At 39.8% G+C, this 15,671-nt stretch overlaps 1 protein-coding gene across 25 annotated transcripts in view; it reads right to left on the bottom strand.

Moving 5' to 3' along the window:
• The window catches only part of CLASP1 (cytoplasmic linker associated protein 1), a 267,443-nt gene that overhangs the window by 49,802 nt on the left and 201,970 nt on the right, over window positions 1-15,671 (bottom strand). For all 25 annotated transcript variants that reach the window (XM_072788828.1, XM_072788829.1, XM_072788832.1 and 22 more), the window contains 5 exons: window positions 14,299-14,543; window positions 12,397-12,460; window positions 9,697-9,860; window positions 5,604-5,682; window positions 4,436-4,579 (listed from right to left, as the gene is read on the bottom strand). In XM_072788828.1, coding sequence (XP_072644929.1) covers window positions 4,436-4,579; window positions 5,604-5,682; window positions 9,697-9,860; window positions 12,397-12,460; window positions 14,299-14,543 — 696 coding nt within the window. The remainder of the gene's footprint in view (window positions 1-4,435; window positions 4,580-5,603; window positions 5,683-9,696; window positions 9,861-12,396; window positions 12,461-14,298; window positions 14,544-15,671) is intronic.

Raw genomic sequence — 15,671 nt, 5'->3', positions numbered from 1 at the left:
CCATGCTTTCATTTACTGCATTTCTCAAAACAACGTGTGGGGGGCTGAATCTGCTATCTCATCTGACAATGTAGGTGCTAAATGTCAGAGAATCAATGTATGATAAGCACACCCAAAGGGATTCTGAATCCTGAAATACAAACACACCATTAAAAATTCAACTGCATCACTACATTCCCTTTGGTTGATGGGGGAAAAAATACCTTTCTAATGCTGGAAAAAGCAGGTTCTCCATTTGTTTCACAAACAGCAGCAGCAAAACCAAAACAACCCTTAAAGAATAAGAGCAAGGGCTCTGATGTATATATTTTTTTAAGATTTTATTTATTTATTCATGAGAGACACAGGGAGAGAGGCATAAACATAGGGCGAGGGAGAAGCAGGCTCTCTGCGGGGAGGCCGGTTTGGGACTCGATCCCAGGACTCCAGGATCACACCCTGAGCCAAAGGCAAGACAAGACGCTCAACCACTGAGCCATCCAGGTGCCCCAGTGGCTGCAATGTAAATGAAGTAATATTTATCTATGTTTTTTCCTACTGCAATTAGTCCTTCCAATGAAGCCTGAGGCAGGGATTATCATTCTCATTTTATAAAGAACAAACAAGAATTTAAGGTGCTAGAAGTTAAGGTGCCAGCTGCCAGCTCACACCATTACCAAATGGCAGAAGCAAAAGTCAAACGAAAGTCAAATCTAGAATCCATTTCCTATTGCTAATATATTATCTTTTTTTTTTTAAGACTTCTTTATTTAAGAGAGAGAGGGCACGTGCACACATGTGCAGTCTTGTGTATGAACTGCGTGGGGGCAGAAGGAGACTCTCAAGCAGACTCTGTGCTGAGCGTGGAGCCCAATGTGGGGCTCTATCTTATAATCCTTTTTTTTTTTTTAAATTTTTATTTATTTATGATAGTCACACAGAGAGAGAGAGAGAGGCAGAGACACAGGCAGAGGGAGAAGCAGGCTCCATGCACCAGGAGCCTGACGTGGGATTCGATCCTGGGTCTCCAGGATCGCGCCCTGGGCCCAAGGCAGGCGCCAAACCGCTGCGCCACCCAGGGATCCCTATCTTATAATCCTGACATCACAACTTGAACTGAAATCAAGAGTCAGACACTTAACGTACTGAGCCATCCAGGCACCCCACATTATATTATCTTAACACAAACACAGTGCCTTCAGAAAGGTATAATTTGGCCAACATGACTATTCAGGGCTCCCATACCTAAAACACGAACACAGTGACTTTGGGAATAAAGTGGGCCAGTGAAGGTCTGGGTGGGGGTTCTCCTGCTAGTCCCCCCTCAGTCTCAGCCTAAGCATATTCCACTGCTGACTGGCTTGTGTTCTGGTTTTGGCTATGCCTCTTCCCTCCTCTTCAAAACTTCTTAAATATCTAAACACTCCAACATGAAACACCCCAAAATGCTGAGATGAAAAGGGAACAACATAAATATTAAAAATGTTAACAAATGTAGCATTCTGTCAGTTTAAAGTGCTTTTCCAAGTAAGATTCTATAGAATGAATTACACTGCCAATTTCCCAGGTATTGTCTGCAGAAAATTAATATTCTTAGATAGATTAAGGTTTTTCACCTAATTTGGGAAGTTTGGGAAAATATTTTCCCCCCCAAATATTCTCCTGCTGGCTTTGAGAAAGCAAACTGCCATGTTGTGGAGAGGGCCATGTGGCAGGGGGTGGTGGGTAGCGTCTCTGAGCTGAGAACACCCCCTGCCGACAGCAAGAAAACAGGCATCTCAGCCCTACTTCTGTAAGGAACAGAATTGGGCTGAGAACCCATGAGCCACAAGAGACCAGATCTCAGGTGAGACCAAAAACCCAGACTTCTTGATTTCAGTTTGTTAAGACCCGAGGCAAAGGACCCAGAGACAGTGTGCCAGATTCCTGAATCACAGAAGTGACAATCTAATAAATTTTTGTAGTTTCAAGCTGCCAAGTTTGTGGTGATTTGGTATGCAACAGAAAACTAATACAGATGTCAAAACAGGGGATTCCAACATTATGGCTTTGAAAATGATGGCTTCGATGTGCTACTTAAAATGAGATCATTTCTCTTTGGACATTTATCATTCGTTAATTAATTCGAAATATTTATTAAATGCCTACTTTGTTTCAACAGGTGTTGTGCTAGGTGTTGAATATACAGGGTGGGTGGAAACAGGGAGGTGGGGACCACACAGGGGAGCAGCAAGTCCAGCCCTCGTCCTGAAGACACTGAAGAGAAGATGTAGGCTGGGACCAAGAGAATTAGTGGCAACCAGGTCAACACAACATTAGCAGGCTGTATGCCTTGAAGTTCAAACCCAGGGTAACGGTCTAAAGCAATGGGTCTCAACTCTGTGCATTAAACATCAGCCAAGAGCAGAGGGAATGAGACCCAAAACACTGTCCATACTTTATACCAATTAGGTCAAATTACCTGGGGCAGAGCCCAGGAATTGAGGTTGATTTTAATGGCAGCCAGGACTGAGAACTACTGCTGTAATAAAGCTTTCCAACTTTTCTGAAGATCAGGCTTACTGTCCCAGAACTTAGGTTTGAACTAGTATCTTAATCATATTTGACTTATGCTATTATTAAAATAAGTTGAGTGTATTGGAGCCCAAGGCTAAATAACTCAAGGAAAAAAGTTACTATAACATCCTGTTTAGAATAGTTAGGAAAATAAATTCTAGTTCAAATTTCTAATGTGCATGTCCAGAGAAAGTGGACATTATGATGAAAGTGTGCTGTTCCCCTGCAGGCCCTAATCACGCTACCTGGAAGTCGAAAATATGTTTCAGCCCTACAGGAGGGTATATTTAAGTAACATTCAATTTCAAAAGGAACACACATAGACACACATATACTTAAGTGTTATGACTAAAGACAGAAAGCTATCCTGAAGGCTTTTGTATTTATTGGCCATCTTGTGACTTCGAAAATTACAACAGAAATACTGGTTTGTGACTCACATACCAACCAAATCATTCAACCATCCCCTATCGTTCCTCCTTAATCCAACCCTGGCTTAATGGCTAAATTAAAGGCTGCCAGTGAAATGCTCTTTTGATAGTAATTTTGAATGAATACTTGAATAAGATTGGTCCTTGTTCTTTTGACCTTGGACAATTTAGTTTATTACTATACAGTGGACACAGGACTTACATGACCCGCAACCCTTTCAAAGAAACCTTTTAGAGAATTCTTCTGCTGTCTTTGAACTCCATTAGAGGAAGAGCTAAGTGTTCATCTGCATTTGTAAATACATACTCCTGCCAACTGCTCCTGGAATTCTTCTTTCCTTTTTTCCTGCCTGGACTCAAGTGGTCCACATTATCAACTCTGCTTAAGGCCAAAGGAGTCCACTGGTCAGGCTAAACACAGAAGGAGTATGGCACAGAAGGAAAAAAACGCAAGGCTCGTGATTATACACCAATAACCAGAATCAAGTACTTTTAGTCTGAAAGCAGAACTGAGAAAGCTGGCTTTTAAAGAGTGCTTTACAAGGGCTACTCAAGTTTATATATTAAGTAAAAGAATAATGGCCACGGGTGAAACTCAAGAACAGAAAGACACAGACAGGTAAGAGAGAAAGAGAAACAAACACAGTAACTTATACTTGTTGCCTGTTTACAACTTTTCAGGAATTGACAAAGTGTTTTACATGTAATAATTAATCTCTGTAATGATCCTGAGGCAGACTACTACCTAGTAAGAGAAATGGTACCCTGTGTACTATTATATGTCCCTGGGTACTAGTATATTACTTTGTTATATGCCTCTCAATGTTACCACTTCTGAAGAAAGTAGCCAATACTTCTCTTCGGTTGATTGAAAAACAACAACAACAACAACAACAAAGCATCACCTTGGTGTCCAGGTGGCTCTAAATCTGAATTCTTCCTCCCCATCCATTCACCCCCCCACGTCAAAGAAAGTATGTTCCAAATGTGGTCTATGATCCAAAACGGTTTGTTCTTTTTAATTTCAGGAATTCCTATCTTAGCAAACTTTGCTCCACATTTTGCTAGGAGGCACTTTGTGGCCATGTAGCCTCAGATCTTCAATTCTGTCCTCAAAGTCCACATCATGAAACTGATACATGAAAAATCAATGGCCTTAAGAGACACTAAGCTAGCTACCAGTGCTTTCACACATTTGAAAAGAACAAAACAGGTGCCTAAGAAAATCATGAACCCCTCATACATGATTTCTGATTTTCATTTTGATGTCAGAAGACTGGGACTAGATGGAACCAGAGAGAAGGTAAGGGGCAAGAGCAAAGACTTGATTTTTACAGAAAAGGAGCGATAAAGGATCCTGTGAAGGTGTATGGGGTGGTTTGCAAGTTTCTAAGTAAATTTCTTTTCCTCATACGTGCCTGAGAACAGTCTGTGTTTAAAAAGCTGCACTCGAGTTCTCTTGGACATACCTTTCTCACGTCTGAACTCTTTGGTTCTGTCGTCCAGGTTATAATTCTAGATACAGCAAGCCTCGTCTCACTAGAGTTTACAAAGTCTGTTGGATCCATCTGCCGAGCGAGGGACTCAATGTACTTCAGGATTGCAACTTTGACCTGAAAGATCCAATAATTATAAACAATAAGTACATTTTACAGATCTTTGAATAGAATTTTGAGCTGAATTCTGATCAGAAAAAAGTAATAATATTGAGGGAACACCCCCTCTCCCCTGGATTCATGTTTCCACATGGAGTGGCATCTGCCAGGGACAAAAGCATGAAATAAATGACTGATAGGTAAGTTTGGGAACAGGGTGAGTGGCATATAGCTCAATTCTCTTCAGTTTTAGACTGAAGGTATGCTCTGTTCCTCATGTATGCGCAGGACAACTGCAGGGCATGAGCCCCCATGGGCAGGCTGCAGGATTTCCAGCTCTGCCACTGACCAGAAGTATTTAGTTTTGTTTTTTCATACATCCTCAGTCATGTCCTGCATGGTAGCATTTTCAGCGATCAAGCTAATACTCTACCCCAACTACTCCATGGATGCTTCAATTAGCTTTGACCTTTGGAGAAGGGGATTATTATTTACTGGGCCTACACTAAAATCCCAACAAAAGTTAATGATTAAAGAACACATGATGTACATGACCAAATTCAAATTAACACACATCCTTCCTCAAATTCATTCTTGTTATAGTTATGATTTTCCAAAGTATGTAATTAACAATTAATTTTCATGTGTTAAAATGTTAATATTGAAATCATAACATTCCAATAAGATACCTTATCTCACCACATCAGAACTTTCTAGTTTAAATAGTAATAATACCCAAATGTGGGTGAGGATGTGGAACTGGTGCTTCCATTATATTGCTAGTGGGAATATCATGGATGGATGTGGTACAACCATTTTAGCCATTTAAAATAAAGTTAAGTATACAACTACCCAATAAACCAGCAACTTTTCTCCTATGTACTCAACCAAGGGAAATGGAAACATGTTACCAAATAGTTGTACAAGGATGTTCACAGCAGATTTATTCATAACAGCCAAATAAGAGTCATGAACAAAAAAAGTATATTTTAAGCAAATTTAACTTCTAGAGGTTGAACTGTAATGACAAATAGGTACCAACCTTGAGGTTAGGAGTTTGAGTTTGATCCACAATAAATCTCATCAAAATGTTAAATTGTTGATCAAATGGAAAGGAGTCCCTAGGTTTAAGAGAAGAAGAAAAAGTGCTCATTTTGAAAGAAAGATTTATTGCAAAAAGTAATGTAAAACCATATCAGTAACAAAAATACGCTATTGTGGATGAATCAAATGGATATAAAAGCAAGCCTGACCTTAGTTGACAAAGTTTACTAATTGTACTTTTCATTTTATATAAATACTAGAGTGATACACATTATGTAGAAAATTCAGAAAAAGGGAAATCTTGCCAAAAGTCCCCGAACAGACACTATACTTACTTTGAGTTATGCTATTTTAAAAATGAAGACCAAGCAATTGACTAAGAAATTTTCTACCTGCCTTCTAGGGACCTAGCTCATCTTCTAACTACCTTTTTGAATACTGCTTCATGAGAAGCACTTCCAATCCCCAAATCTGAATTTACATTCTGACTGGGCTGCTTAGCACTGACCCTGCTAAACCTAACCACACTGTCCTCCTTGGTCCCACTATGGACCTGCCACAGGTCCTCTCAAGTGCCTGTGGGAGACCCAGCAAGGAACTCCTCATCCGGCTACAACACACATGCAGAAGCCAGGACCCTCAGAACTTCTGGCCTGTTCCTGATCTCATTTCTTGTAGCTGCTTCACATATTTGATATAATCAAGTAACCCCAAGGGCTCCTGGCTAGCTAAAGTCTGTGCTCTCTCCCCTTAAAGTACTGCAATTAACTACTATTAGTTTAAAAGTACAGAATGGTGTCCATGTAGGAAAATGCAGACACATCTTCCACACTAACGGGAAAGACAGAGCAAAGCACTGGGGCTGAATGCACTATATTCTTCAGACTGACTCACACTGCATATTAATTAAAGAAAAGGTCGACAAACCACACACAAAAGGCCTCTCTTTTCTTCTGCAGCAAGGGAAGAATGGAGAATCCACTTAGGTATAAACTGGTGTGTTTAATCTGGAAATATGCCCACGGTTAGGCATGGCCACAATCAGGCATGAAGCAGGAACCCCTCTCGGCCAGCATGGAGACCCCACCCCACCACCCCATACTCACTGACTGATCCTATATATGCTTAAAAAGCTAGACATCTCAGCTCCTGAGGAAACAGGAATGATGAATGTGTTCTAGAGACTTAGACTGAATCTACCCAGAAGAGGATTCTTAAAGGGAAGAAGCATCCAGAAAAATAACAAGAGGATTTTCCTTCATCACCAAAGTTTAGGAGTAGACTCTTAACATTCTTGCCATCACTAAAACTATGAATGGTTTTTGCCATTCATAGATTCACCTATAGTAAGGAAGCGACCTTTAGGCCTTTAGTCTGGTTCACAAAATGTTTTATCTGCCTTTCAGAATGTCATTAAAAACAACAACAATACCTCAAATATGTTGCCTTAATCCGCATTTCTGACCTTCCTTGAAAAGTCTGGTACCACGGGACCCACCTGTAACATGCTCGGTGGCAGCTCTCCAGCCTATGCATCATCATCCCTCCTGTCTACCCTCACTCAGTTATTATCAGCTCGGTAAGCCTCACCTCTTTAATCCCCAGCTGAAGCTTTACAAATCCACTGATACACTGGTATGGAGGTATGTTCCCTGACTCCACTAAACATACTCAACGAAAGCAGGAGTGGCATTCCAAAGACTTATTATATAGTATATTACACTGAGCTCACTGAAAATCAAAAGGAACTTATCTAGGTAATAAAATTCCACAGCGGCACAAATGAATGTGAATCTAAAGGGTCAGGGACCAAAAGAAAACAGGTGGCATCAGAGTACAGAGGAAATGTACATTTTGCAGAGACATCTATCAGACACATGCATGGGGGATGACAGCAGGATGGTGTATGCTACTGTTTGTAGAGGGAACCAGAGAGGAAGAAAAAATGCAAATACTATCCACATCCTCCTACAGGAGAGGAAGATGCACACCCACAGGCCAGCCGGCAGTCAGAGGAACAGAAAACGGGGCAACAACCAGCGGTCCTGGTTCCAGACCCCAGCCTGCTACTAAAACAAAGTGTGACCTGGGCAAGTCAAGTCAAGTCAGTTTCCTCGTTCATAAAATGAGGAAGGGTCCTTCCCTTTTGGCAATTCTGATATGCAGTAATTGTCCAGTGAGTAATAACTGGGTCATATAAACATTACTGTATGGATGGCAATCATCAGCCCTGGAATTGTTTGTTTATTCTTTTAAAAATTCCTTGATCTGACAACACAACCCTCTATCTTCCACCAAATCACAATGAAGACATAGCCAAGTGTCTTCTGAGGTCATGTAAGTTCTAATACTTGTATGCTGAGGACCTACAGCTACAGAGGTAGTAGATTACAAGTCTCAACAATGATAGCGCATAGTTTTTCACACACCTCTGAGTCTTTCTGAGCAGATTTTTACTTTCTTCCTTAACAACCAAAGGGTTAGGGATCCCTGGGTGGCGCAGCGGTTTGGCGCCTGCCTTTGGCCCAGGGCGCGATCCTGGAGACCCGGGATCGAATCCCACATCGGGCTCCCGGTGCATGGAGCCTGCTTCTCCCTCTGCCTGTGTCGCTGCCTCTCTCTCTCTCTCTCTGTGACTATCATGAATAAATAAATAAAATCTTAAAAAACAAACAAACAAACAAACAAACAAAACCAAAGGGTTACAAATGCTATGTTAGCAATTTCCGAGCCAATGAATGCTAACAGAGATTGTACCTGGACAAAAGGTACATCATACCTAACTATAACTAGACAAGTTTCTAGTGTGACTTATAAGAAGTTGAAGTATTAAAAATTCTGAAGTCTTCAAGAGGATGTAAATACTCAAATGTCTTTTATAGAGAAGAGAATCAATTTACAGCCTTTATATTTGCTTTTATATTTGTCTTGAGTGTTCACGAAAATAATACCAGCTCAAGGAGGGTATGAGTATTTAATCTCATGGAATACAGGGACATTTCAACAAGTATGCTAACAAGAGAATGTGGAAAATGTGTAACAGAGTACTTATTCAAGCAGATGACAAACCCATGGGCAACAAAATAGCAAAAATCCACCTATGAGTGGGTTTTTTTTTTTTTTTTTTGGTAACATCAACATGGGCTAGGCCATGTAAACAGACATTTTCCGAAGACAGCCAAATGGCCAACAAATACATAAAATGTTCAACATTACTATTAGGCAAAATGCAAATCAAAATTGCAATCACCTCATACCTCCTAGCTATTATCAAAAAGTCAAGAAGTTGGTGAAGATGTAGAGAAAAGGGAACCCCTCTGCACTGTGGGTAGGAATATAAATTGGTACAGACACTACAGAAAATAGTAAATGTTCCTCAAAAAATTGATAATAGAAACATCATATAATTCAGTAATTCCACTTCTGGGTATGTATCCAAAGGGGATGAAACCACTATCTGACCTCATGTTCACTGTAGCATTATTCACAATAGCCAAGATATAAAACAATCTAAGTGTCTGTCAACAGATGAGTGGATAAAGAAAAACAACAGAATGTTATTGGGTTATAAAAAAGAAGAAAATGCTGTCATTTGTGACACTGTGGATGGGCCCTGAGGGCATTACGCAAAGTGAAATAAGCCAGACAGAGAAAGACAAATACTGCATGACCTAGGTATACATGGAATCTCGTGCGATTACCTCACTCCCAAAAGCCAAATCCATAAAAGCAGAGTAGAATGGTGATTGCCAGGGGGTATGGGTTAGGGAAAATGGGAAGATGTTCGTCAAAGGTTATAAGCTTCCAGTTACAACATGAATAAGCTCTGGGGATCTAAAGTACAGAATGGTGATTACAGTTAACAATACTGTATTATTATGCACTTGAAATTGCTAAGAGAATAGATCTTAAATGTTCTTGCCACCACCACAACAAAAGAATGGTAAAGGTGAAGGATGTGTTAACTGTGTAATCATTTAGCAATATACAAATATATCAAATCATCACATTATACACCTCGAACTGACATTATATGTCAGTTATATCTCAAAAGCTGGGGGGAAAAATGATCTGTCCTCTAAAAAACTCACCTCGTGACATCTAGAGCCTTCTGAACTTTTGCTTGCACAGATCCAAGTAAATCTGCTCCCATTTTCTTAAGTAATTGTGTGAGAAGAACAAAAAGCCAGTCTTGTAAGTCATCCTTGTGAATTATTATAAAATCCACTAGAGTCTCCAAAAACATACTGAAAACCTAGGCACAAATGAAAATCAAACATTTCACATATGTAATTAATCATTTCCCCCAAAGTCTCTATTAAAAATGTACTGGTCATATTAGAGAAGACAAATATATTTTAAAAAATAGATAAAGGAAAAAGGATCGGAACTTACTCTCTGTTGTGAATTCCACGGCAAACCAGGCCATGCAACAAAACAAATTCCATGTTAGTCCACAGTGAATTAATACCATTTTCATGCAGTTTTTAAAAAGACCTGAAAGCCTTTAGATTGCTACTCTGATACTTTCCCCTCCCTCAATATGCCTTCAAAACTCAGTACCGAGAGAAATTAACTTTGCTGAAAGGTGTTAGTTTAATCCTGGGGGCTTCTCTTCCTTCCTTCCTTCCTTCCTCTTTAAAAAAAAAAAAAGAAAAAACTTAACAATCATAATTCCATACTACTACTGTCCATTATCTAGAATTCAGCAAGTAATGTTACATGATGAGGAAAAAAATCTTGTGCATTGTAGATTTCGATGTATGCCAATTCAGATATTGTAAAGTAATATGATATAAAAACATATTATAAAAGTCACCGTCTTTACAAAAAATTACAGCTTAGAATAAAATATACGGTCCACATAATTCTCATGCTGCTGTGCGATCATTAATGCTGTATAAGCTGAGATAAGGGTCCACAGTGGGTGATCCCTGAACTGATTTCAGAGAGATAAGTAGCACTGTGTCCCCTATTTGGCTAATGCATTGTCCTCTACTGGGACAACCCAGCCATTATACACCTACTCAGTTCTAGCACAGCAAACTATAAACCACCAGGGGTCTCCCGTGAGACAGCTCAGAAAAAACTCAATGAGCCCCCAGCTGTGGGATTCCTGCTTAGCTCAAAGGCAGCTAGCAAATATTAACTAAACTGAGACCTCCAAACTCACTGTACAAGAGCCTTCTGATGGAAACAAATTTCCTTCTTTATCCTCACATTCTGGTTCTGAATCAGCAATCTAGAGGTGACAGGTAACAGAAATTTCATCAATGCCCCATACCACCTAATGTCCCCTGTGCTCTTTTATGAATCTTATGCTTGAAATCTTTCTGCCTTTATTTATTTATTTATTTTTTTGTGGTGGAAATAGGCTCCACACCCAGCATGGAGCCCAACACAGGGCCCAAACCCATGACCCTGTGATCAAGACCTGAGCCGAAATCAAGAGTCGGACACTCAACTGACTGAACCCACCCAGGCGCCCCAATTTTCCTCCATTTAATTCTATCTTTGATATCTGTGTGACCCTAGAAAACAACCTTTCTTGGACTCTACTTATGTTGTTAATATTAACCTTGCTGTGAGGTTCATCACAGGAATTTTAAGACATGCTTCAAGATCGGTATCAGTATACAGAACTACTGTCTCCCACGACCCCCGCCAGAAAAAAGAGAATCCCCCGCATTCATTCTCCTAGGTTCCTGGAGCACATCAAAGAACAGGGGTCATGTGTTGTTTTCGGTGTCCCTAACCCAGAGCTAAGGACTCACTCACTCACGCAGTGAGTGTTGAAATGACTGGATGGAGGATGTCTGACCACTCAGATGAGAAAGGGCAGAAAAAGCAAGGAAGGTCACAATGGACTTTCCAGCCAGGACAGGTCTCCTTTTCCCCATAAGACTTATATTTTAACTAGGAAAACTATGGTTTGAAATAGTGAAATCCTGCATGTCAAGAATGTGAGATTTGCTCATGCTGACTTAAGGTTCTACTAATTTCTGCACTTCTGTTTCTGTCCTTTATCCATTCTTTATACTTCCCCAATAAAATCATTGCCCCATTTTCTTTCTCTAAGAGCATCTAACTAGGATTTCTCCCAAATTAATGGTATTTGTTTCAAATCCAGACTCTAAGCAAGCTACTATAAAGGGTCTCTCTCTCAGCACAACTCCTAGAAAGGGTCTGGTCATAATTGGGGATGTTCTCTCCCCCACCCCCCGCAGCAAGGGATCTCATTAGGCTCAGTGCTCTCCTTGGACCCCCGAGAATGTGGAACCATCCACCAGGTTCTTGGGGACAGCAAAATTCTATGTGGAGAAATGGCTTAACCTGGATTTTCAATAAATCCATTACATAAATGTTTCTACTTTTCTATCTTGTCCTATATAGACAAATTCTACATGGGGTACAAAAAAATAATTATATATTTGATTATTTTCTTCGCTACTGTTAAGCATAAGGTACCTCACTGTAATATGATGTTTTATTCTAGCACTTAGCCCAGTTTGGCTAATAGGAGGTATCCAGAAGTATTTGAATAAGACTATATCTGATTCTTTCCATTAACTCTTCAAACAAACTTTATTTAGCTCCAAGTTTTATGGACATTTGAAATTCCCCAAAAGTTGTTTTTAAAAGATGTAATATAAACTACTGTAGAAACTGGTGTTAAATCTGTAAGGTCTAAAATGTGCTATGGGGAATTATGTCTCACTCTTAAGTAGTGTATTATACAGCTCACATGGGCATGCAGAGGGGGCATCGGCAGGCACGATTCCTAGACTTACCTTGCTGTGAGGGTCAGCAAACATTCGGGTGAAGATCTCACACAACCTTTTCAATTCTACTCGACTAGAAGGAATAAAACAGAAATAAACTTAGAATTTAATGAGTCAACACTGAGATTAGTGACAGCTTTTTAAAAAAACAATCTCCATATAACAAAGCTTTTTTCACAAATGAATCCTTTTTTTAATTCATGATAAAATTAAGTAGAAATATAAAATCATGACAGTTTGGCTCTCAACCTAAAATGAGGCAACTGAATCTCAGAGCATGATTACCGAAGTTCACCCACTGGGAGTGGCAAAGCCTCAAGCTAAATAAATTCTGCTCATCTCCTTGAAGATCTGTTTTCCACCTGCCACAGATGAAAGGCAATGGGATAAAGTGAAGGAAAAGCATGTGCTTTGGGGTCAGACAGACCTGGATTCTAATCTCAGTTTTACTACAAAGTACTTGGATGTCTTTAGATTTATATCAAACAAACGGCTGCAGGCAGTTAAAGGAGGGACACCTCCTTCCTACGAATGCTGAAACCAAGCAAACATTCATTTCCTGTTAGTGCCCTTTTGCTTTTTCTGACCCTAATCTATACTACTGAGTCCCATTTTCCCTTCAAGGCTCGAATGAGCATCATCTCCTCTTCTCCAAATCACCCCTAAGTAATCCCCCTTCATACAATTGAGATAGTTGGTTCAATGATCCTTTAACTTTATTAAGAATGTGATCTAGTTCGACCAATGTCAATCAATAGATTTCTAAAGATTATTCAACGGATACTTGGTGAACACTAAAAATCAAGAAACTAGGATCACCCAAATGGAGCAGACTCTTGAAGACTAGTCATCTCAACAAACAATCCTCAATTAAAAAAATAAAATAAAATCCTTATTTTGTTTTTGACAGCTCACTAGAGCATCAGAGGCTATCTGCATTTCAGAAGGCATATGACAAAACTCAAGACCTCTCGGGGGGAACAGGACGCAACAAGTACAGATACAGGAGGGTGGAGTCAGGCTGGACAGGCATGCTTACCGCACAGGGATTCACTAGTCAATGTTCATTTAGCTGTGCGGAGCCTGTCTGTGACCAGACACTTGTCCACTCGCAAAATTTATCTTAGAAAACTTATCCAAAGAGTACAGTAGCTGTATTTCAGCTATTTCTTTACTTAGGTATTTACCTAACTTGACCAATTTTTCACTTTTTAACATCTCTTGTAATTTTGAGATTCATCTTATAATCAAAGACATATTAGTGCTGCCAGCCATGGTTTAATAAGTAGCATTTCTTCTTGGATATAATATAATGTGTCAATGATGCCTCAGATTTGATGAAATATGGTATAAACACTATACTTTTTTGGAATATGTTAATAGATGCTCATTTTAGAAGATTTATGAAATAGAGAAACAAAGAAAAAAACAAAATAATCAACTCTAGTAATAATACTGTTACTACTTTAAAGTACTCCATTTTAGTATCTCATTACTATACATAAGCTATATGTATGCATTATTACAAAATTTTAGGCTGAGATTGCTATGAAAATTTTACCCACAATTCCAAAGCATTTATAATGAACCATACCAATCTGCAGAGTAGTTTTAATTTTTTATCTAACTTGCAAACTGTACCAAGATTTCTCAAATAACACCTACCAGATAAATGTAAACTATAAGGGAACCAAATGTTTTAGGAACTTAATAAATTATAGAGTATCTCCCAGATACTTCAAGGTCTCTGGAAAGCAAAGACCAGATCTTAGTCATCTTAGCACCCACAGCACCTGCCCCTCTGCCTGGAACTCTGTTAACTCCATGAGTGACGGGGAATCCAACTAAGCTGCTGCTGAGTATCATATGGGACTCAAAACTTGGCTCACAACCTTGGCCTCTTGTCCTCACCTCAGTGTTCTTTGGCTCTTCAGTAGGTTCTGCAGGCCTAGAAGCCCTTCTTTCCTTTCTGACCAGTTGGAACTGGCACAGTGGTTGAGAACTTCTGCCACGTCCTCTGTCTGCCGCAGATAATGGGGAATGCCACCATTCCTAGAGCCATAGGAGCGCTCAGAGCAGACACTCGAGGCATCACTGTTGGCGTCGTCATCAGAATACATCCCATACGGCTCGTACCTCCTCCTCACAGGCTTCTTCTGTCAGGTTCAACGAGGGTGGGGTGATGGAGGAAGACATGCGAAGGTGAAATGACCATGAGTCACACCACACAAAATCGACCACAGAGCTAAAGGTGAAAGATCCACATGCACGCACGCACGCACATGCACACACCATACTTTCCTGTGCTTACAGATTAGGGAAATAAAAACAGAAAAGCAGACATTGAGTCAGGATAGTAAGTAACAGGCAGAGCAATCCATAGCAGAGAAGAAAGAGTATGGTCTCTAGTACGGTGTGTGGATGAAAGAGTATGGACTCTAGCGAGGTGTAAGGCAGACTTGGGTAGTAGTCCTGCCACCTACCTGGCTGAGGAACTTCAGAAAGCCTCCTTACTTTCCTGTTTCACTTTCCCCATCTTTGAAATGCTAACAGTGCTACCTCTCACATGCTGGTTACCAGGATATAATGTACACAGAAGTACACATTAACTAACCTGGCCCAGCTCCTGCCACACTGCAGGTATGTGCATCCACCGGCCCCTTCCTAATCAAAAGCAATCTATCTTGAACAGGGTCTGTGGGAAAATTTGTTTGAAAATTCATGCTTCCTTAAGAAAGTCTGAAACTGAAATGTCAGGGACAGACTAGCCCATGTAAAAGGACTCTCAAATTATCTAAACACAAACAGGCTTCCTGTAGACCCTTCACTCGTTTCTCTTACCCTGAATACGAAAGTATAAGTTAAACTTATAAATAATTCAACAGTAGCGATTAAACTGATAAAATACAATTTTCCCTAAAAGAAAAAACTTTTTAAAAACCCCACTTACAAAAAACAAAAACAAAAACAAAAAACCCGCTTACTTGGCTGAAACCATACAAATGTAATTTTTTGTCTTTTTTTTCTTTCACAAATGTAATTTTCTAATAATATATGGCTTGTCCATCCACCGAAACTTGCTCAGGACAGTTCTGCCTTATGCCTCTTGTCCCAGCAGAGTTAGAGTAGCACTCCCTTTTACTTTTACAAGTATCCTTGTTAGGATGGTAAATCGTAGGATCATTATACACACACACACACACACACACACACACACACACATATATGAACTAGATTCATAAAATAAGAAAAATGTTGAATATATCCATTCATGAAATAGTAAT

This window comes from Canis lupus, chromosome 20 (genome assembly GCF_048164855.1).
Source record: "Canis lupus baileyi chromosome 20, mCanLup2.hap1, whole genome shotgun sequence".
Taxonomy (NCBI): domain Eukaryota; kingdom Metazoa; phylum Chordata; class Mammalia; order Carnivora; family Canidae; genus Canis; species Canis lupus.
Note: the sequence above shows the minus strand (reverse complement) of the source record. Positions and strands in the feature narration are given on the sequence as shown.